The following is a 22330-nucleotide window of genomic DNA, read 5'->3' as shown; positions in this document are numbered from 1 at the left end:
ACCTCGGAGGTAGGAATCTCAGGATTGCTACCAGTGCCACATACTCGTCAGAGTAGAAGTGAAAGAATAGGCAGGATAAATGCATGGCTTGAGGGATGGTGCAGGAGGGAGGGGTTCAGATTTTTGGGATTGGGACTGGTTCTGGGGAAGGTGAGACTATTACAAATTGGATGGTCTACACCTGGGTTGGACTGGAACCAATGTCCTTGGGGGAGGAGAGGGTTTAAACTAATATGGCAGGGGGATGGGAACCAAATGAGGAAATTAGTGGACAGTAAGGAGGTAGTAAGTAAAACCTGTAAGGACCTAGATAATGAAGTCAGCGTGACTAAGGGGAATAGTAGGCAGGAGAAAGTGAGGACTTTAATATTAGTGGCAATATTAGGGAACCATGAATGATAGGTGAAATTGTAAGACTAGCTAAGAGGAAAAAGGAAGCATACATAAGGACTAGGCAACTGAAAACAGATGAAGCTTTGGAAGAATATCAGGAATTAGAACCAATCTGAAATGAGGAATTAAGAGGACTAAAACGGGTCATAAGATACTGTTAGCAAACAGGGTTAAAGAAAACCCCAAAGCCTTTTATTTATATGTAAGGAGCAAGAGGGTAACTAGAGAAAGGGTTAGCCCACTCAAGGACAAAGGAGGAAAGTTATGCGTGGAGTCAGAGAAAATAGGTGAGATTCTTAATGAGTACGTTGCATTGGTATTCACTGAGGAGAGACATGACAGATGTTGAGGTTAGGGATAGATGTTTGATTACTCTAGGTCAAGTTGGCATAAGGAGGGAGGAAGTGGTGTGTATTCTAAAAGACATTAAGGTGGACGAGTCCCCAGCTCCGGATGGGATCTAACCCAGACTACTGAGGGAAATGAGAGTGGAAATAGCTGGGGCTTTAATAGATACCTCTGCAGCGTCTTTAAACATGGGTGAAGTCCTGGAGGACTGGAAAATTGCTAATGTTGTCCCCTTGTTTAAGAAGGGTAGCAGGGATAATCTGGTAATTACAGACCTGTGAGCCTCTTGTCAGTAGTAAGGAAGCTGCTGGAGAAGATACTGAGGGATAGGATATATTCCCATTTGGAATAGGCAACATGGTTTTGTGCAGGGAAGGTCATGTCTTACCAACTTAATAGAATTCTTTGAGGAAGTGTCAAAGTTTATTGATAAGGGAAGGGCTGTGGATGTCATATACATAGACTTTAGTAAGGCATTTAATAAGGTTCCCTATGGTAGACTGATGGAGAAGGTGAAATCGCATAGGGTCCAGGATTTACTAGCTAGATGGATAGAGAACTGGCTGGACAACAGGAGACAGAGTGTAGTAGTGGAAGGGAGCTTCTCAAAATGGAGACCTGTAACCAGTGGTGTTCCACAGGGATCCATGTTGGGACCACTGTTGTTTGTGATATACATAAATGATCTGGAAGAAGGTGTAGGTGGTCTGATTCGCAAGTTTGTAGATGACACTAAGATTGGTGGAGTAGCAGATAGTGAAGGGGACTGTCAGAGAATACAGTGAGAGTGTGGTGCGGGTAAAGAACAGCAGGTCAGGCAGCATCCGAGGAGCGAAAGAATCGACATTTCAAGCCCGATGAAGGGCTTATGCCCGAAACATCGATTCTCCTGCTCCTCAGATGCTGCCTGACCCGCTGTGCTTTTCCGCACCACACTCTCAACTCTGATCTGTAGTCCTCACTTTCTTCCTGTCAGAGAATGCAGCAGAATATAGACAGACTGGAGAGTTGGGCGGAGAAATAGCAGATGAGTTCAATCCGGGCATATGCGAGGTGATGCATTTTGAAAGGTATAATTCAAGAGCAGTAAATGGAAAGTCCTGGGGAAAATTGATGTACAGAGAGATCTGAGTGTTCAGGTCCATTGTATTCTGAACGTGGTAACGCAGGTCAATAGAGTAGTCAAGAAGGCATACGGCAGCCTTTCCTTCATTGGACGGGGTACTGAGTACAAGAGTTAGCAGGTCATGTTACAGTTGTATAAGATTTTGGTTTGGCCACATTTGGAATACTGCGTACAGTTCTGGTCGCCACATTACCTAAAGGAATGAGGATGCTTTGGAGGGGGTACAGAGGAGGTTCATCAGGACGTTGCCCAGTATGGAGGACACTAGCTTTGAAGAGAGGTTGAGTAGATTATGATTATTTTCATTGGAAAGACAGAAGTTGAGGGAGACCTGATTGAAGTCTACAAAATCATGAGAGGTATAGACAGGGTGGATAGCAAGAAGCCTTTTCCCAGATGGGGCACTCAATTACTAGAGGCCATGAGTTCAAGGTGAGAGGGGAAAAGTTTAGGGGAGATATGCTTGGAAAGTTCTTTATGCAGATACATGAATGGGCAGGGAGCAGAGGGATACAGATCCTTGGAAAATAGGTGACAGGTTTAGATAGAGGATCTGGATTGGTGCAGGCTTGGAGGGCCGAAGGGTCTGTTCCTGTGCTGTAATTTTTTTTGTTCTTTGTTTATTGAGGAGGCCAAGGATGGACGTGTCGCTGAGGGATTGGAAAGGGGAATTAAAATGGATGGCAACCAGAAGTTTGTTCTCAAGGCTCAGGAGGAGGATTTGAGCACACAATCGCCTGACTGTCACAGCTAACAATCTTCTTCCTGACCTCTCCGCCCCCACCCCACTCCAGCCTATCACCCTCACCTTTACCTCCCTCCACCTATCACATTCCCAACGCCCCTCTCCCAAGTCCCTCCTCCCTACCTTTTATCTTAGCCTGCTGGACACACTTTCCTCATTCCTGAAGAAGGGCTGATGCCCGAAACGTCGATTCTCCTGTTCCTTGGATGCTGCCTGACCTGCTGCGCACACTGCTGCTACTGAGCATCAGTGGTGGAGGGAGTGGATGCTTGTGGATGTGGTGCCAATCAAGAGGCTGCTTTGTCCTGGATGGTGTCAAGTTTCTTGAGTGTTGTTGGAGCTGCACCCATCCAGAGCATGGAGCTGGAAAAGCACAGCAGATCAAACAGCATCCAAGGATTCTTGGATGAAGGGCTTATGCCCGAAACGTCAATTTTCCTGCTCCTCGGATGCTGCCTGACCTGCTGTACTTTTCCAGCACCACACTCTTGATTCTGATCTCCAGCATTCGCAATCCTCACTTACTCCCAGCTGCACCCATCCAGGGAGTATACCATCACATTCCCGACTTGTGCCTTATAGAGGATGGACAGGCTTTGGAGCATCAGGAGCTAGTTAGTCATCATAGGCTTCGACACACTGTAGGGATTCTATGACTTGATGATTCTATGATGAAGGAAGCTGCAATGAAGCCAAATGCTTTGGTCTGAATGTGGTGACTTTTGATCGCACATTGGAGAAATAACATTTGAAAATTGAACTTGTTTAATTGCCACACACTTCTCTGCCAAAGAAGCCAGGGCAAGCTGTCAAGTAATTAATATTTCCATTTATTATCTGGAGAATACTGTTGCTTTCAGTATTTCTTGTATTTTTGTAACTTAGTGGAAAAGATGTTATTTGCCAAATATTTCGTTTCCATTCTGAGATTTTACTTTTCAAATGTAGACTAATTTGGCAACACCCAGCAGTAATGTAGTTCAGGAATTCTGAATAGAAAATAGGTTGTTTGTCTGCTGTTAACCTCCACATGCTAACCCCAACATGGACAATGGAGGGTAGATGTTCCATAGATGTTTGTATCAATGGAAAGGATGGGTTTGGTTTGGGAAAATTAGGAGGAAATTCAATGGATCATTTTGTAATATTTCTCCATGAATTGTGAGTGTCACTGACAAGTTCCAATCCTAATTACTCTGGAGAAAGTGGTAGTGAGTTGCCTTCTTGAAACACTGTTGACCATGTGCTTTCGTAGACCCACAATAAGACGGTAAGACCATGAGATGTACAGGCAGGGTTAGGCCATTGGGCCCAGCTGGTCTTCTCCGCCATTCAATCATGGCTGGTATGTTTCTCGACCTCATTCTCCAAATCTTCTCCCTGTAACCCTTGATCCCCTTACTAATCTCCCCATGTCTGCGTGGGTTTCCTCCGGGTGCTCCGGTTTCCTCCCACAATTACAAAATGTGAATTGGCCATGCTAAATTGCCCATAGTGTTAGGGTGCATTAGTCAGGGGTAAATATAAGTTGGGAGAATGGGTCTGCATGTGCTACTCTTCGGAGGGGCGGTGTGGACTTGTTTTTGCTGAAGGGCCTGTTTCTGTACTGTAAGGGATCTAATCTAATAAAGAACCTATTTAGCTATCTCTGTCTTATATATAATCATTGACTTCACCTCTACAGCCTCCTGCAGCAATGAGTTCCACTGATTCACCACCCTCTGGCTGAAGACACTCTTCCTTCTCTCGGTTCTAACAGTCCCTTCACTCTGGGGCTGTGCCCTTGGATCCTCATCCCTCCTACTCTTGGAAATATCTTCTCTACGCCCGCTCTATCCAGGCACCTTAGTGTTCTGTAAGTTTCAATCAGACTCCTCCCTCATCCTTCTAACTCCATCGAGTACAGACACAGAGTCATCAGTCACTCCTCAGATGACAAAGCCTTCACCCCCAGGATCATTCTTGTGAGCCTGCTCTGGACCCCTTCCTTTGCAGCACATCCTTCCTCAGATATGGGACCCAAAGCTATTCACAATACTCCAAATGCGGTCTGAACAGAGCTTTATATAACCTCAGCAGTACGTCTCTGCTCTTGTAATCTATCCCTCTTGAAATGAATACTAACTAGTAACTAACCAAATAAATACTATTGCATTTGCCTTCCTGACTGACAACTGAACCTGTATTTAACCTTAAGAGAGTCCTGAACTAAGTCTCTTTGTGCTTCAGATTTCCAAAGCCCTTCTCCATTTAGAAAATACACCTCTATTCTTCCTAACAAAGTGCATTATCTTCCACTTTCCCACATTGTATTCTATCTGTCACATCTTTGCCCACTCTCCCAACCTGTCCAAGTCCTCTGCAGCCTCCCTGCTTCCTCAGCATGACCTGTCCCTCCACTTATCTTTGTGTCAACTTCAATGTTAAAAACAATGCCCTCAGTTCGTTTGTCCAGATCGTTAATGTATAATATGAATAGTTATGGGAGAAAGTGAGGACTGAAGATGTAAGAGATCACAGTTGAGAGCGTGGTACTGGAAAAGCACAGCAGATCAGGCAGCATCCAAGGAGCAGGAGAATCAACGTTTCGGCATAAGCCCTTCATCTGGAATGAGGCCATGAATAGCTATGGTTCCAAAACTGATGCCTGTAGAACTCCACTAGTCACCAACTTCCATCCTGAAAAAGACCCCTTTATCCCCATTCTCTGCCTTCTTCCTGTCGGCCAATCCTCTATCCATGCTCCCAACACTACGGGCTCTTTTCTTATTAAGCAGCCTCCTATGCAGCACCTTGTCAAAGGCCTTTTAGAAATCCAAATAGATAACATCTACTGGATCTCCTTTGTCTAACTTGATGCCGGAGAGGGAATTCCAGGATTTTGACCCAGCGACACTGGAGGAACAGCGATATATTTCCAAGTCAGGATGGTGAGTGGCTTGGAGGGGAACTTGCAGGGGGTGGTGTTCCCATGTATCCGCTGCCCTTGCCCTTCTAGCTCGAAGTGGTCATGGGTTTGGAAGGTGTTGTCTGAGGATCTTTGGTGAATTTCTGCAGTGCATCTTGTAGATGGTACACACTGCTGCTACTGAGCGTCAGTGGTGGAGGGAGTGGATGTTTGTGGATGTGGTGCCAATCAAGAAATGGTGTCAAGCTTCTTGAATCTTGTTGCATCCATCCAGACAAGTGGGGAGTATTCCATCACGCTCCTGACTTGTGCCTTGTGGATGATGAACAGGCTTCGGGGAGTCAGGAGGTGAGTAAGCACTGCAACATTCCTAGCTTCCGACTTGCTTCTTGTAGCCACTGTATTTTTATGGATAGTCTAACTCAGTTCCCAGATAATGATGTTAACATGGGATATTCAGTGATGGTAATGCCACTGAATATTGAGGGTGAGTGCGGCATCCTCTCCCATTGGAGACAATATTTGTCTGGCAGTTGTATGGCACAAATGTTACTAAAACTTGTCAGCCCAAAACCGAATACAGTCAGTTCTGCTTAACGTGATAGTTCAATCTTGTGCAATTCCGTGTTATAAGAAAATCGCGTAATAGCAGCACCATTTAAACTAATGGGGCCAGAATCCCATTGTAATCAATACACACTTTAAAAGTTCGTGCTTTAGAAACAGTGTTCCCAATTCATCAATTGTGTTACAGCGAAATCGCATTAACGAAACAGAATGACCTGCACTGTCCAACTCTTTCTGCATATGGGTATGGACTGCTTCAGTATCTGAGGAGCAGAAAATGGTGTCAAAACATGTGCAATCATCAGTTAATGTTCCAACATTTGACTTCTTTTGGTCTCTCACAGTATGTGGGTGACACTGCCAAGGCCAGTGTTTATTGCTTATCCTGAATTGAAGCTTGAGAAAGTGGCGGGAAGGTCATTGGTGAAGCAGCTGAGGATGGTTGGGTCAAGGACACTACCCAGAGGAACTCCTGCAGAGATATCCTGGAACTGAGCTGACTGACCTCCAACAACCACAACCATCTTCCTGCGTACCAGCTTTGACACCAACCTATATGTGCAATGGCAACAATCAAATTCACCCGAGGGTGGGATGAATTATTGACCATAAGCTGAAAACCAGTCACTTTGCCCTGTATTCCATATTGTCTTTGCACAAGGATTTTTATCAACACCAAGCTTACATGTTAGCAATTGATTAAGAATAAATAGTTATTTGCAGAGGAGAGTTCAGAGCCTCCATTGCCCATTGTGAGTAGAGACGTTTCCTAATCACACTCCTGAAATATCTAACTCTAATTTTTAGACGTCTCTCCCTCTGTGATTAATGTTAACCCCGGGAATTCTCAAACCTCCTGATAAACAGAAATAGATTCTGTCTTCTTGCAAGTAGTTCTAGGATAAGGTAATGTTTCAGATATTTCACATCACCTCTAACCCTAATGCAAACAAATCCCTTTACTTGTAGATCCCTTTCTCCCAGACAACTATGATTCAGAAGGAGCCAGTTTAATCATGCTCTCTTAAATTAACAAAAGGATGAGCTTAATAAAGACTAAATAATTAATAACAGAAAATAAATAAAATTACAGCACAAATATACACAGATTGGATTTTTTTTCTAATTCTATTATCGTAGGACAGTTATCCTGAACTTTTTATCTAGATTAGATTCTCTACAGTGTGGAAACAGGCCCTTCAGCCCAACCAGTCCACACCGACCCTCGGAAGAGTAACCCACCCAGACTCATTTCCCTCTGACTAATGCACCTAACACATGATGGGCAATTTAGCATGGCCAGTTCACCCTAACCTGCACATCTTTGGACTGTGGGAGGAAACCACAGTGGGAGCAGCGGCCGAGGAAAAACGAACCCGGGAGACTACAGCTAAGGTAAGACAGTTTGTTTCAAAATTACTTACCTGTAGCGGGCAGCGGAAGTGAGGTTGGAGCGCATAGCTGGGCGGGAAGGCAAGTGATTAGTATTTGAGTGGGTGTGTTCTAAACCCCAGGTTATTGACTCAGTGTTCTTGTTTTTGGAGACAGTGTACAGTCATGGCAGCACAGGCGGTGGAATGTTCCTCCTGCAGGATGTTTGAGGTAGGGGTGACCACCGATACTCCTGCCGACTTCGTGTGCAGGAAATGCAGTCAGATCCTGATCCTCACCGAACGAGTTAGGGAACTGGAACTGGAACTGGATGAGCTGAGGATTATTTGAGAGGCTGAGAGGGTGATCGATAGAAGCTACAGGGACATAGTTACGCCAGAGAACAGAGGTAGCTGGGTAACAGTTAGAGGTAGGAAGGGGAAGAAACAGGCAGTGCAGGGTTCCCCTGTAGTCGTTCCCCTAAAAAATAAGTATGCAGCTTTGGAAACTGTTGGGGGGGACAGCCTTGCAGGTGTAAGCTGCAGTGAAGGGGTCTGTGGCTCTGAGATTCAGAAGGGAAAGGGGGAGAAGAAGAGAGCGCTAGTTATAGGGGACTCTCTAGTTAGAGGGACGGACAAGCGGTTCTGTGGACATGGGCGAGACTCTCGGATGGTTTGTTGCCTCCCGGGTGCTAGGGTCCGAGACGTCTCGGACCGTGTCTTCAGAATCCTTAAGGGGGAGGGTGTGCAGCCAGAAGTCGTGGTACACATTGGCACCAACGACATAGGTAGGAAGAGGGGCGGGGAGGTCATTCAAGAGCTCAAGGAGTTAGGCTGGAAGCTAAAAGCTAGGACAGACAGAGTCGTCATCTCTGGGTTGTTGCCGGTGCCACGTGACAGAGAGGCAAAGAATAGGGAGAGAGTGCAGTTGAACACGTGGCTGCAAGGATGGTGTAGGAGGGAGGGCTTCAGATATTTGGACAATTGGACTGCATTCTGGGGAAGGTGGGACCTGTATAAACAGGACGGGTTGCACCTGAACCAGAAGGGCACCAATATCCTGGGGGGTAGGTTTGCTAGCACTCTTCGGGGGGGTTTAAACTAATTTGGCAGGGGGATGGGATCCGGACTTGTAGTCCAGCAAGTAAGCTAGCTGTGTGTCAGGATGTCCAAGACTGTAGGGAGGCTGTGGAGAAGGTAGCACTGACAGGGACTACTTACAGACACAGAGATGGGCTCAAGTGCGTATACTTCAATGCAAGGAGTATCAGAAATAAGGTGGGTGAACTTAAGGCATGGATCGGTACCTGGGACTACGATGTTGTAGCCATCACGGAAACATGGATAGATGAGGGACAGGAATGGCTGTTGGAGGTTCCTGGGTACAGATGTTTCAGTAAGATTAGGGAGGGTGGTAAAAAAGGAGGGGGGGTGGCATTGCTAATTAGAAATGGTATAACGGCTGCAGAAAGGAAGTTTGAGGGGGATCTGCCTCTGGAGGTAGTATGGGCTGAAGTCAGAAATAGGAAAGGTGCAGTCACCTTGTTGGGTGTTTATTATAGGCCCCCCAATAGCAGCAGAGATGTGGAGAAACAGATTGGGAAACAGATTTTGGAAAGGTGCAGAAGCCACAGGGTCGTAGTCATGGGCGACTTCAACTTCCCAAATATTGATTGGAAGCTCTTTAGATCAAGTAGATTGGATGGGGCGGTGTTTGTGCAGTGTGTCCAGGAAGCTTTTCTAACGCAGTATGTAGATTGTCCAACCAGAGGGGAGGCCATATTGGATTTGGTACTCGGTAACGAACCGGGACAAGTGGTGGGCTTGTTAGTGGGTGAACATTTTGGTGATGGCGACCACAATTCTGTGACTTTCACCTTGGTTATGGAGAGAGATAGGTGCGCACAACAAGGAAGTTTCTACAATTGGGGGAAGGGAAATTACGATGCTGTAAGACAGGATTTGAGGAGCATACGTTGGGAGCATAGGCTGTCAGGGAAGGATGTGGTGGAAATGTGGGACTTTTTCAAGGAGCAGATACGACGTGTCCTTGATATGTATGTACCGATCAGGCAGGAAAGAAATGGTCGTGTGAGGGAGCCTTGGTTGACGAGGGAGGTTGAATGTCTAGTAAAGAGGAAGAAGGAGGCTTACATAAGGTTGAGGAAACAAGGTTCAGACAGAGCAGTGGAGGGATACAGGATAGCCAGAAGGGACCTGAAGAAAGGGATTAGGAGAGCTAAGAGAGGGCATGAAAAATCCCTGGCGGATAGGATCAAGGATAACCCCAAGGCATTCTATGCGTATGTGAGAAACCTGAGAATGACGAGAACGAGGGTAGGTCCGATCAAGGACAGTGGTGGGAGACTGTGTATTGAGTCGGAAGAGATAGGAGAGGTCTTGAACAAGTACTTCTCTTCAGTATTTACGAACGAGAGGGACTGTATTGTTGAAGAGGAGAGTGTGAAACGGACTGATAAGCTAGAAGAGATATCTGTTAGGAAGGAAGATGTGTTGGACATTTTGAACAACTTGAGGATAGACAAGTCCCCCGGGCCTGACGGGATATATCCTAGGATTATGTGGGAAGCAAGAGAGGAAATTGCAGTACCGTTGGCAATGATCTTCTCGTCTTCACTGGCAACGGGGGTGGTACCAGGGGACTGGAGAGTAGCGAATGTTGTGCCCCTGTTCAAAAAAGGGAATAGGGATAACCCCGGGAATTACAGGCCAGTTAGTCTTACTTCTGTGGTAGGCAAAGTAATGGAAAGGGTACTGAGGGATAGGATTTACGAGTATCTGGAACGGCACTGCTTGATTAGGGACAGCCAGCACGGATTTGTGAAGGGTAGGTCTTGCCTTACAAGTCTTATTGAATTCTTCGAGGAGGTGACCAAGCATGTGGATGAGGGTAGAGCAGTGGATGTAGTGTACATGGATTTTAGTAAGGCATTTGATAAGGTTCCCCATGGTAGGCTTATGCGGAAAGTCAGGAGGCATGGGATAGAGGGAAATTTGGCCAATTGGATAGAAAACTGGCTAACCGGTCGAAGTCAGAGAGTGGTAGTAGATGGTAAATATTCAGCATGGAGTCCAGTTACAAGTGGAGTTCCGCAGGGATCAGTTCTGGGTCCTCTGCTGTTTGTAATTTTTATTAATGACTTAGATGAGGGAGTCGAAGGGTGGGTCAGTAAATTTGCAGATGATACAAAGATAGGTGGAGTTGTGGACAGTGAGGAGGGCTGTTGTCGGCTGCAGAGGGACTTAGATAGGATGCAGAGCTGGGCTGAGGAGTGGCAGATGGAGTTCAACCCTGCCAAGTGTGAAGTTGTCCATTTTGGAAGAACAAATAAGAATGCGGAATACAGGGTTAATGGTAGGGTTCTTGGTCAGGTGGAGGAACAGAGGGATCTTGGGGTCTATGTACATAGATCTTTGAAGGTTGCCACTCAGGTGGATAGAGTTTGTAAGAAGGCCTATGGAGTATTATCGTTCATTAGCAGAGGGATTGAATTCAAGAGTCGTGAGGTGATGTTGCAGCTGTACAGGACTTTGGTTAGGCCACATTTGGAGTACTGTGTGCAGTTCTGGTCGCCTCACTTTAGGAAAGATGTGGAAGCTTTGGAGAGGGTGCAGAGAAGATTTACCAGGATGTTGCCTGGAATGGAGAGTAGGTCGTACGAGGATAGGTTGAGAGTTCTCGGCCTTTTCTTGTTGGAACGGCGAAGGATGAGGGGTGACTTGATAGAGGTTTATAAGATGATCAGAGGAATAGATAGAGTAGACAGTCAGAAACTTTTTCCCCGGATACAACAGAGTGTTACAAGGGGACATAAATTTAAGGTGAAGGGTGGAAGGTATAGGGGAGATGTCAGGGGTGGGTTCTTCACCCAGAGAGTGGTGGGGGCATGGAATGCGCTGCCCGTGGGAGTGGTAGAGTCAGATTCATTGGCGACCTTTAAGCGGCATTTGGATAGGTACATGGATGGGTGCTTAATCTAGGATAGAAGTTCGGCACAACATCGTGGGCCGAAGGGCCTGTTCTGTGCTGTATTGTTCTATGTTCTATGTTCTATGTTCTAAACCGGAGCACCTGGAGTAAACCCACGCAGACACAGGGAGAATGTGCAAACTCCACACAGACAGTCACCCGAGTCTGGAATCGAACCACTGAGCCACCGTGCCACCTCTCTTTTATTTTTCCTAATTTATTGTTATGATTTTTGTACTTTTGAAGGTCTGAAATGCAGAAATTTTAATTTATTTAGTTTTCTATTTTGTTTTCCTAAGAATTTGTACTCCAGGTTCTAGACTTGGGTACTTTTGTACTAAGATGGCACTGTAAGTGGTGACTTGTAACCTTTTCACCGTACTCATGTGAGTAGATGTGACATTAGAGCTAATTCATTCATTCATTCATATTGATATTGGAAATGTGAGATAGGTCCGAAAAAATAAAAGAAAGGAAAAATCTCTGTATTGCTTGTGAGGAGCAGAGAGGTGAATCTTAGGTCTGTTGGTAGAATTGATGTTGATGATTGAAGATGTGGTTTTGAGGTTCCTGGCTTTGTAGTTTGCTGAAAATCCTTTGGTTCTGATTCCTTTTGGCAGTGGCTGATGAATGTGGCTTTCAGCAGGTTACTTGGTCCTGGTTTTTTTTTGAAGAGAGATTGGCTACTGAAGACCACTTGAGTAAACAGCATGGGAGGCCTTGAGGTGTTTTTTTTGGAACATTGGAACAATGGAAGCAGCCTGGATGTGACGAGCTCTCACAGACCAGGCTTCCCAGGTTTTGTTAGTTTTTAGATTTAGCTTCAAACAGTAGCTATTGGTGTCTCAAAAGAGTGGGAAGCTTCAGTAACCGTCTTCTGGACACCTCTCTCTGAATTTTCTCTTGATCTTTTTTCCTCCTGAATGTGTCTGAATTTGCCTTTTTGCCAAGGGGTGTGTTTATGGGATATAACTGTATTGGAACAGTTCATTAGCAATAGTATCTATTATTCTGATAAGCTTTCCAGTAGTCATGGTCATAGAGTCATACAGCATAGAAACAGACCCTTCGGCCCAACCAATCCATGCTGATCATAATCCCCAAACTAAACTAGTCCCACCTGCCTGCTCCTGGCCCATATCCTTCCAAAGCTTTCTTATTCACGTGTCCATCCAAATGTCTTTTCAACTTTGTAATCGCATCCATCACTTCCTCAGGAAGCTCATTCCACACACAAACCATTCTCAGTGTAAAAAAATTGTCTCTCATGTCTTTTTTAAAATCTCTCTCCTCTCACCTTAAAAATGTGCCCCGGGTCTTGAAATTCCCCATCTTGGGGAAAAGACAACTCTAACTCTATCTCTGCCCCTTGTTATTTTATAAACTTCCATCAGGTCACCTCTCACCCTCCTACACACCAGTGAAAGAAATCCCAGCCTATGCAGCCTTTCTTTATAACTGAAACCTTCCACACCTGGCAACATCCTGGTAAATCTCTTCCTCAATTCCTTGTACCTTGGTAGTATTTAAACTGCAGTGTTTAAATAAATTGAGTTTTGCTAAACATTAAGTAGTTGACCTGTCACATTGCCTCGGGAACAGACATTTTAGTTTTGCCTTTAAAATAAGAAAAGGTTAGAGTTTAGGCTCCTTTCTTAAAATATTCTTGGGGTGGGGGAGGGGGTCTGATCTAGTCCATAACAAGGCTCACTGGCTTCTAGCACTCACAGCAAAAGAGAAATTTTACCCTTTGTCTCTCCTACAGCACAAGATTGTTTGAACGGTTATTCCCCGGGCTGTGATGCTCCCAGCAGTCTAGCCCACATACTACGTTGTCAGGGCACCATCTGATTCACCCGGGGATGGGATGAGTTATTGACCATAAGCTGAAAACCAGTCACTTTTCCCCATATCCCACAAGGACTTTTAGCAACGTCAAGCTTACACAGGCTCAAGTTGAAGTCAATTTTTAACCTTTGTTTAATTTCCTGCAAAGCCAAAGTACAGAAAGTCTGCAAGAGGTGCAGCGAGGGAGAGTTGGCCAGCCTCTCATTACCTTTTCCTGTCATGGTTCTCTCTCTGTTTGAAGTTTCCTCAACACTCTACATGTGTGACAATCCATGGACCCCACACTGGACTTTGTCAGGCAGCAGCTGAATGTATATCTGCACCCATCTTTTGGCTGTAGTAGATTTCTTTTTTTTTCAAAAAAGAACTATGTTTTGAAGTTATAAGTTAACAATCAAACCAGACAGATCACCTGGCATTGGCCTGGACACCAGAAAAGACAATGGCAGCAACAGCCACATCAACCCTGTACTAAAATCTGAAGGGCTAGTGCCAACACTGGGAGAGCTGTGTCTCAGACTAGCCATGCAACAGTCTGACACAGTCATACTCCATGGGTACGAGGGCTTCTGATACGTCATCATGATACTATCTGTCCTCTTTAATATCTAGATGGCTTAACTAATGTGCTGAACATCATGCATTAAATCAGCAGTACCATTTTTATTGAAAAATTTCACTTTCGACAATGACAGCGTGCATTAATATAGCTCCTTCACTGCAGTAAAATGTGGTCAGTTGGCTTTGCAAGAATATAATCAAATACAATTTGACTGAGACGTGTCAGGAAATATTGGGATGGGTGATTAAGAACTTAGACACGTTAAGTATTATAGAGTCATCGAGTCACAGAGATGTACAGCACGGAAACAGACTCTTCAGTCCAACCCGTCCACGCTGACCAGATATCCCAACCTAATCTAGTTCCACCTGCCAGCACCTGGCCCATATCCCTCCAAACCCTTCCTATTCATATACCCACCCAAATGCCTCTTAAATGTTGCAATTGTACCAGCCTCCTCTGGCAGCTCATTCCATACACATAACCACCCTCTGTGTGAAAAAGTTGCCCCTTAAGTCTCTTTTATATCTTTCCCCTCTCACCCTAAACCTATGCCCTCTAATTCTGGACTCCCCAACCCCAGAGAAAAGACTTTGCCTATTTACCCTATCCATGCCCCTCATAATTTTGTAAACCTCTATAAGGTCACCCCTCAGCCTCCGATGCTCCAGGGAAAACAGCCCCAGCCTGTTCAGCCTCTCCCTATAGCTCAAATCCTCTAACCCTGGCAACATCCTTGTACATCTTTTCTGAAACCTTTCAAGTTTCACAACATCTTTCCGATAGGAAGGAGACCAGAATTGCATGCAATATTCCAACAGTGGCCTAACCAAAATTGAGAGCCCAAGTGTTTTAGAGAGAAAACTCTATTCACTGGAGTTTAGAATGAGGGGCAGATGTCATAGAAACCTATAAAAGTCTAACAGGAGTAGACAGGGTAAACATAGGGTAAGGATGTTCCTGATGACCAGGGAGTCCAGAACCAGGGGGTCACAGTCTAAGGATATGAGGTAAGCCATTTCGGACTGAGATGAGGAGAAATGTCTTCACCCAGAGAGTGGGGGAGCCGGTGGGATTCTCTGCTACAGGAAGCAGTTGAGGCCAAAACATTGAATGTTTTCAAGGAGTTAGATATAGTTCTTCGGGCTGAAGGGATCGAAGGGTATGGAAAGCGGGAACAGAGGACTAAGTCAGATGATCAGCCATGATCAAAGGGTCGAATGGCCTACTCCTCATTTTATTTTCGATGTTCACTAGAATGTTTCTGCTGAAGCCAAAGATGGAAATAGTTTTCCATGCTCATTTTCATTTTACACGGAAGCATTTCAGGAAACAAAGTGTGAACCAAGTACTACTAGTTTATAAAAGGTCAGGGTATTTTAGGAGGTAGGAGTATGCTGAATTTCTTCTGTTTGTTTTTATTGTACCTTTTATGCCTATTTTGCTTTGAAAGCCTATAGATGAATAAAATTCACTCACTTGATTTTGAAAGTTTACTTAAAACTTGACTAAAATTATTTGCAGCATTAAATGGTTACTTCAGTTTGAAATGGATCAATCTTTACTCTTTGGATAAGACTTTCATAGGATCATAAATCCCCTTTTTAATTTTGGACTGTAGACTGAAAATGGAAAAAAAAGGACACTAGTTTAAGAAAGAAAAAAGTTTGCAACTTCGACAAACGAGTGAAACTATGTGACACCTAAGAGACAATGTTACTTTTCTGGGCACAACAAATCCAGACGGATTGGTATCGATTGTTATGGGTTCAGGGCAGCACAGCATGGTAACAGCCTTCTGATTGGTCCAGCTACAATGGACCAATTAAGGAGGCGATGGCCTAGTAGTAATCGCGAGACTATTCACCTACAAATGAATGGCCTGGGAACCTGGTTTCAGTTCACGCCGCAGCAGATGGTGAAATTTGAATTCAAATTTTAAAAATCTGGAATTAAGAATCTTCTGTTGACCATGAAATCATTGTCGATTGTTTTCAGAGAAGGAAACTGCCATCCTCACCTGGTCTGGCCTATATATGACTCCAGACCCGCAGCAATTGGTTGACTCAATTATCCTCTGAAATGGCCGAACAAACCAGTCAGTTGTACCAATCGCTACGAAGTCTTAAAGAAGTGAAACCAGACGGATCACGTGGCAATGACCTGGGCACTGGAAAAGACAACAGCAGAAACTGCCCTGTCGACCCTGCAGAGTCCTCCTCACTAACATCTGGGGGTGAGTGCCAAAATTGAGTGTATTTAAGACAGAGATAAGTAGGGTCTTGATTAGTAAGGGGATCAAGAGGACAAGGTAGGAGAATAGAATTTGGAATCATATCAGCCATGATTGAATGTTGGAGAATACTCGATGGGTTGAATGGCCTAATTCTCCTCCTATATCTCATGGCCTTATGATAGATGGGTAGACTCTTTCGGATAGAGATACGATGCAATTTCTTTATGATGGGAGCGAATCTTTGGAATTGTCTGCCTCTGGGGATGTGGAGGTTCCATGGTTCAGTATATTCAGGACAGAATTCCAAAGACGCCTTGATGTTAAAGAGATATAGGATCACTCCAGGATTGGGTGTTGAGGTAGAGGATCAGTCAGGATCCTGATGAATGGTACAGAGGGCTTGAGGAGCCTAATGGCCTCCTCACTCCTACTGAAGCGTTCTCATGGTACCTCACTATTTGTCATTCCCATTCTGATGGTCTTGGTCCAGAACCTGTACAATGCTGCTGTTCTTGAACTCTACGACTAAACCAAAAACAGACCAGCAATGCCAAAGAACTGACAGGGAATTTGTTTGCCCAGTAAAGTCTTTGAAATACATCGTACCTAAATATTATTGAACAAACCTTGGCAACATCTCATTCAGACATTCCACTCAACATTATAAACCCCTTTTGATGTTGGTTTGAGATGCCCTTACGGCTCACAACTGTGCGAAGCTCCATCGACTAAAGCATAAGGACATACATACAAGAGTTGGGTCTCACTGCCCACTGGCCTGAATTTGTGTGGAATGGGCGGGTGCAGGACAAGAGTTGGTGGCAGATAAAGTCCACGCCCAATGCAATGAATTGGTTAGAGACTGATCGTCAATTCCACCTCAGACAATGTCGCCACTTGCTTCCGGAACCTGACATAGATGGTATGGGTTGGCGAATGGGCAAAGGCAGCCCCCACCCCCACTTACAGAGGCACACACCCTCTTTCACCCGCATCGTGGTGAAGGCCTTGGGGTATACATCGTTGATCTAGTTTTATACAAAACTCACTGGGCGGTAACAGGCCATTCGGCCTAACTGCTCTATACTGATCCCCACAAACCCCACTCTCGCTCCTCCTTATCCTGCCCCCAGCAACATACCCATCGCATCCATTCTCCCCTCATATATATGCCTACCTTTCCCTTAAACATACCATTTTAACCACATTCATTTTAACTGCTCCCTGTGGTAATAAATTCCACCTTTTAAAAAACCTGAATTTCCGATTGTATTTAGCCATCCTACCCCTTGGACCTGCTGTGCTTTTCCAGCACCCCACTCTCGACTTTAGCCATTAACAGGCTAGTCTCAGCAGTGATGGCCAGGAGCCAATCAGATTATTGGAAAATGTCAGCTTCACTAATAACCTTTAGCGAGGAAATCCAAAGTCCTTTTCCCAGTCTGGGCCCTATGTAATTCCAGACCCACATTACTGTCACTGACTCTTTAACTGTTTTCTCAATGAGTTTCATAGACAGGAGAAATAAATTGCTCGGGAAGCTCCATCGGTCTGGCAACATCTGTGGAAAGAGAAGTATAGAATCCCTACAGTGTAGAAGCTGGTCATTCAGCCCTCACCTGGCCCTCCAGAGAGCTTCCCACTCAGAATCACCCCTCAATCCATCCCTGAAGTACTGCATTTCCCGTGGCTAATCCACTTAGTCTCTTGCAGGCCTGTAGTGGTCTCAGGGCCTGGCCCAGTGGTCACTCGCAGGCCTGTAGTGGTCTCAGGGCCTGGCCTGGTGGTCTCTCGCAGGCCTGTAGTGGTCTCAGGGCCTGGCCCAGTGGTCACTCGCAGGCTTGTAGCGGTCTCAGGGCCTGGCCTGGTGGTCTCTCGCAGGCCTGTATTGGTCTCAGGGCTTGGCCCGGTGGACTCTCACAGGCCTGTAGTGGTCTCAGGGCCTGGCCCGGTGGTCTCTCGCAGGCCTCTGGCAGTCTCATGGCCCGGCTGTGACCTTCCAGTCCCGAGAGCCTCGGCGTGAAGCCTAGCGCAGTTTGGTGTCACAGCCCAGTGCAGTCTGGAGTCACGGCCCAGCGCAGTCTGGAGTCACGGCCCAGCGCAGTCTGGAGTCACGGCCCAGCGCAGTCTGGAGTCACAGCCCAGCGCAGTTTCGAGTCACAGCCCAGCGCGGCCTGGAGTCACAGCCCAGCGCAATCTGGAGTCACAGCCCAGCGCAGTCTCGAGTCACAGCCCAGCGCGGCCTGGAGTCACAGCCCAGCGCAGTCTGGAGTCACGGCCCAGCGCAGTCTGGAATCACAGCCCAGCGCAGTCTGGAGTCACAGCCCAGTGCAGTCTGGAGTCACAGCCCAGGGCAGTCTGGAGTCACAGCCCAGCGCAGTCTGGAGTCACGGACCAGCGCAGTCTGGAATCACAGCCCAGCGCAGTCTGGAATCACAGCCCAGTGCAGTCTGGAGTCACAGCCCAGCGCAGTCTGGAGTCACGGACCAGCGCAGTCTGGAGTCACGGCCCAGCGCGGCCTGGAGTCACAGCCCAGCGCAGTCTGGAGTCACTGACCAGCGCAGTCTGGACTCACAGCCCAGTGCAGTCTGGACTCACAGCCCAGTGCAGTCTGGAGTCACAGCCCAGTGCAGTCTGGATTCACCGCCCAATGCAGTCTGGAGTCACGGCCCAGCGCAGTCTGGAGTCACGGCCCAGCGCAGTCTGGAGTCACAGCCCAGCGCAGTCTGGAGTCATGGCCCTGCACAGTCTGGAGTCACAGCCCAGCGCAGTCTGGAGTCACGGCCCAGCGCGGCCTGGAGTCACGGCCCAGCGCGGCCTGGAGTCACGGCCCAGCGCAGTCTGGAGTCACAGCCCAGCGCAGTCTGGAGTCATGGCCCAGCGCAGTCTGGAGTCACGGCCCAGCGCAGTCTGGAGTCATGGCCCAGCGCAGTCTGGAGTCACAGCCCAGCGCAGTCTGGAGTCACAGCCCAGGGCAGTCTGGAGTCACAGCCCAGCGCAGTCTGGAGTCACAGCCCAGCGCAGTCTGGAATCATGGCCCAGCGCAGTCTGGAGTCACGGCCCAGCGCAGTCTGGAGTCACAGCCCAGCGCAGTCTGGAGACGCAGTCTGGAATCATGGCCCAGCGCAGTCTGGAGTCACAGCCCAGCGCAGTCTGGAGTCACAGCCCAGCGCAGTCTGGAGTCATGGCCCAGCGCAGTCTGGACTCACAGCCCTGTGCAGTCTGGACTCACAGCCCAGTGCAGTCTGGAGTCACGGCCCAGCGCAGTCTGGAGTCATGGCCCAGCGCTTCCTGGAGTCACAGCCCAGCGCAGTCTGGAGTCACGGCCCAGTGCAGTCTGGAGTCATGGCCCAGCGCTTCCTGGAGTCACAGCCCAGCGCAGTCTGGAGTCATGGCCCAGCGCAGTCTGGACTCACAGCCCAGTGCAGTCTGGACTCACAGCCCAGTGCAGTCTGGAGTCACAGCCCAGCGCGGCCTGGAGTCACAGCCCAGCACAGTCTGGAGTCATGGCCCAGCGCAGTCTGGAGTCACAGCCCAGCGCAGTCTGGAGTCACAGCCCAGCGCAGCCTGGAGTCACGGCCCAGCGCAGTCTGGACTCACAGCCCAGGGCAGTCTGGATTCACAGCCTAGCGCAGTCTGGAGTCATGGCCCAGCACAGTCTGGAGTCACAGCCCAGTGCTTCCTGGAGTCACAGCCCAGCGCAGTCTGGAGTCACAGCCCATTGCAGTCTGGAGTCATGGCCCAGCACAGTCTGGAGTCACAGCCCAGCGTTTCCTGGAGTCACAGCCCAGCGCAGTCTGGACTCACAGCCCAATGCAGTCTGGAGTCACAGCCTAGCGCAGTCTGGAGTCATGGCCTAGCGCAGTCTGGAATCACAGCCCAGCGCAGTCTGGAGTCACAGCCCAGCGCAGTCTGGAGTCACGGCCCAGCGCAGTCTGGACTCACAGCCCAGCGCAGTCTGGAGTCACAGTCCAGTGCAGTCTGGATTCACAGTCCAGTGCGGCCTGGAGTCACAGCCCAGCGCGGCCTGGAGTCATGGCCCAGCGCAGTCTGGAGTCACAGCCCAGCGCAGTCTGGAGTCACAGCCCAGCGCAGTCTGAAGTCACAGCCCAGCGCAGTCTGGAGTCACGGCCCAGCGCGGCCTGGACTCACAGCCCAGTGCAGTCTGGAGTCACAGCCCAGCGCGGCCTGGAGTCACAGCCCAGCGCATTCTGGAGTCACGGCCCAGCGCGGCCTGGAGTCACAGCCCAGCGCAGTCTGGACTCACAGCCCAGTGCAGTCTGGAGTCATGGCCCAGCGCAGTCTGGAGTCACAGCCCAGCGCAGTCTGGAGTCATGGCCCAGCACAGTCTGGAGTCACGGCCCAGCGCAGTCTGGAGTCATGGCCCAGCGCAGTCTGGAGTCACAGCCCAGCGCAGTCTGGAGTCATGGCCCAGCGCAGTCTGGAGTCACAGCCCAGCGCAGTCTGGAGTCATGGCCCAGCGCAGTCTGGAGTCATGGCCCAGCGCAGTCTGGACTCACAGCCCAGCGCAGTCTGGATTCACAGTCCAGTGCGGCCTGGAGTCACGGCCCAGCGCAATCTGGATTCACAGTCCAGTGCGGCCTGGAGTCACGGCCCAGCGCAGTCTGGAGTCACAGCACAGTGCAGCCTGGAGTCACAGCCCAGTGCAGCCTGGAGTCACTGCCCAGCGCAGTCTGGACTCACAGCCCAATGCAGTCTGGAGTCACGGCCCAGCGCGGCCTGGAGTCACAGCCCAGCGCAGTCTGGAGTCACAGCCCAGCGCAGTCTGGAGTCATGGCCCAGCGCAGTCTGGACTCACAGCCCAGTGCAGTCTGGATTCACAGTCCAGTGCGGCCTGGATTCACGGCCCAGCGCAGTCTGGATTCACAGTCCAGTGCGTCCTGGAGTCACAGCCCAGCGCAGCCTAGAGTCACAGCCCAGCACAGTCTGGAGAATAGGGGCTAACATGGACTAGATTGGAAGGACTGTTACTCTAGGCTTTTTATTTCTTTATTTTTTGAATTGTTTTCCCTAATGATATGTACTTAGAAATCTGTACCTGGATACCTCGTACCTAAGATGGCATCGTAAGTGGCAACTTGTAAACTTTTCCCTGTACTCATGTGGGTACATGTGACAATGAAGCTAATTGTAAGATTCTAGTGTCTATTGATGCAATTGCCAAATGGATCATTACGAACGCTTGGAGACATCACTACCTGCAAGTCCCTCAGCAACTCACCATTCAGAGCTGCAATCCATTCGGTCTCTTTAATTTGGATCAAAATGCTGGAATCAAATCCACCCTCACAGCATGGCTGGTACCCCGACACCCAATGGACTTCATTGGTTCAAGTTGATTAGGGTAATTAGGGATGGGCAATAAAGGCTGTCCTGGTCAGCAACACCTACACCCTTCCCTTAATTGCCCCGACCTGAGTGGCTTACTAAAATATTTCAAAGGGCAGTTACGAGTCAACCACATTGCAGTGAGTCTGGAGTCACATATAGACCAGACACGGATGGCAGATTTCCCTCTCTAAAGGACATTAGTGAATCAGCTTTTAACAACAATTGATGAGAGTTTATTGATTACTTTCCTGTAACTAACTTTATATTCTATAGTATTTCACTGAATGAAAATTCCATCAGCTGTGGTAGTGGGATTCGAACCCGGAGCAATCGAACTCGAACCCAGTAATATTACCCATGTATGATTTCTCTCTGTCCACTTCCTCCACCACTGGTGCACAGCGATAGGGAATGCTGCGAGTGACCAAGCCTCCTCTGATGCCACCCATCACCTCTGTTGCCAAGAAGCTGAAAGATAGAAGGTGCACAGGAGTTCCGCCACTACCTCCAGGTTCTCCTCCCAGATACATGCCATTGGGTTTTGGAAATACACTGCTGTTCCTTTTGATGCGGTCAATTCACACTCTCCTGGAACTTCCTCCCTTGTAGCATGTGACCTTACCACCCTCAAGAAGGTAGATCATTATTACCTTCCCCAGGGCCAACAGGAATGGGCAATAAATAAAAGAATTTGAATGCTGGCATGGGCCTGAGGGTTGGAATATGCCAATGCTTTTCTGATGGCAGTGTTCGTATTTTTTGAGCTTTTGACACAGAACATCCCAATGCATTTATCAATTATCCTTTGAAACGTTCCATCCATTGACTCCATCTTCACTTCTCACTGCCAAGGTAAGGCAGCTGACATCATCAGAGACCCCTCC

General features: G+C 47.8%; 1 protein-coding gene across 1 annotated transcript in view; it reads right to left on the bottom strand.

The window, feature by feature from the left end:
• LOC140476722 (cartilage matrix protein-like) overlaps positions 1 to 17089 on the bottom strand; it is a 51483-nt gene extending 34394 nt beyond the window's left edge. The window contains exon 1 of the mRNA XM_072569541.1: positions 17062 to 17089. Within this exon, the coding sequence (XP_072425642.1) occupies positions 17062 to 17089 (28 nt within the window). The remainder of the gene's footprint in view (positions 1 to 17061) is intronic.
• Between the last annotated feature and the right edge of the window lie 5241 nt (positions 17090 to 22330).

This window comes from Chiloscyllium punctatum, chromosome 5 (assembly GCF_047496795.1).
Source record: "Chiloscyllium punctatum isolate Juve2018m chromosome 5, sChiPun1.3, whole genome shotgun sequence".
Lineage (NCBI taxonomy): Eukaryota > Metazoa > Chordata > Chondrichthyes > Orectolobiformes > Hemiscylliidae > Chiloscyllium > Chiloscyllium punctatum.
Note: the sequence above shows the minus strand (reverse complement) of the source record. Positions and strands in the feature narration are given on the sequence as shown.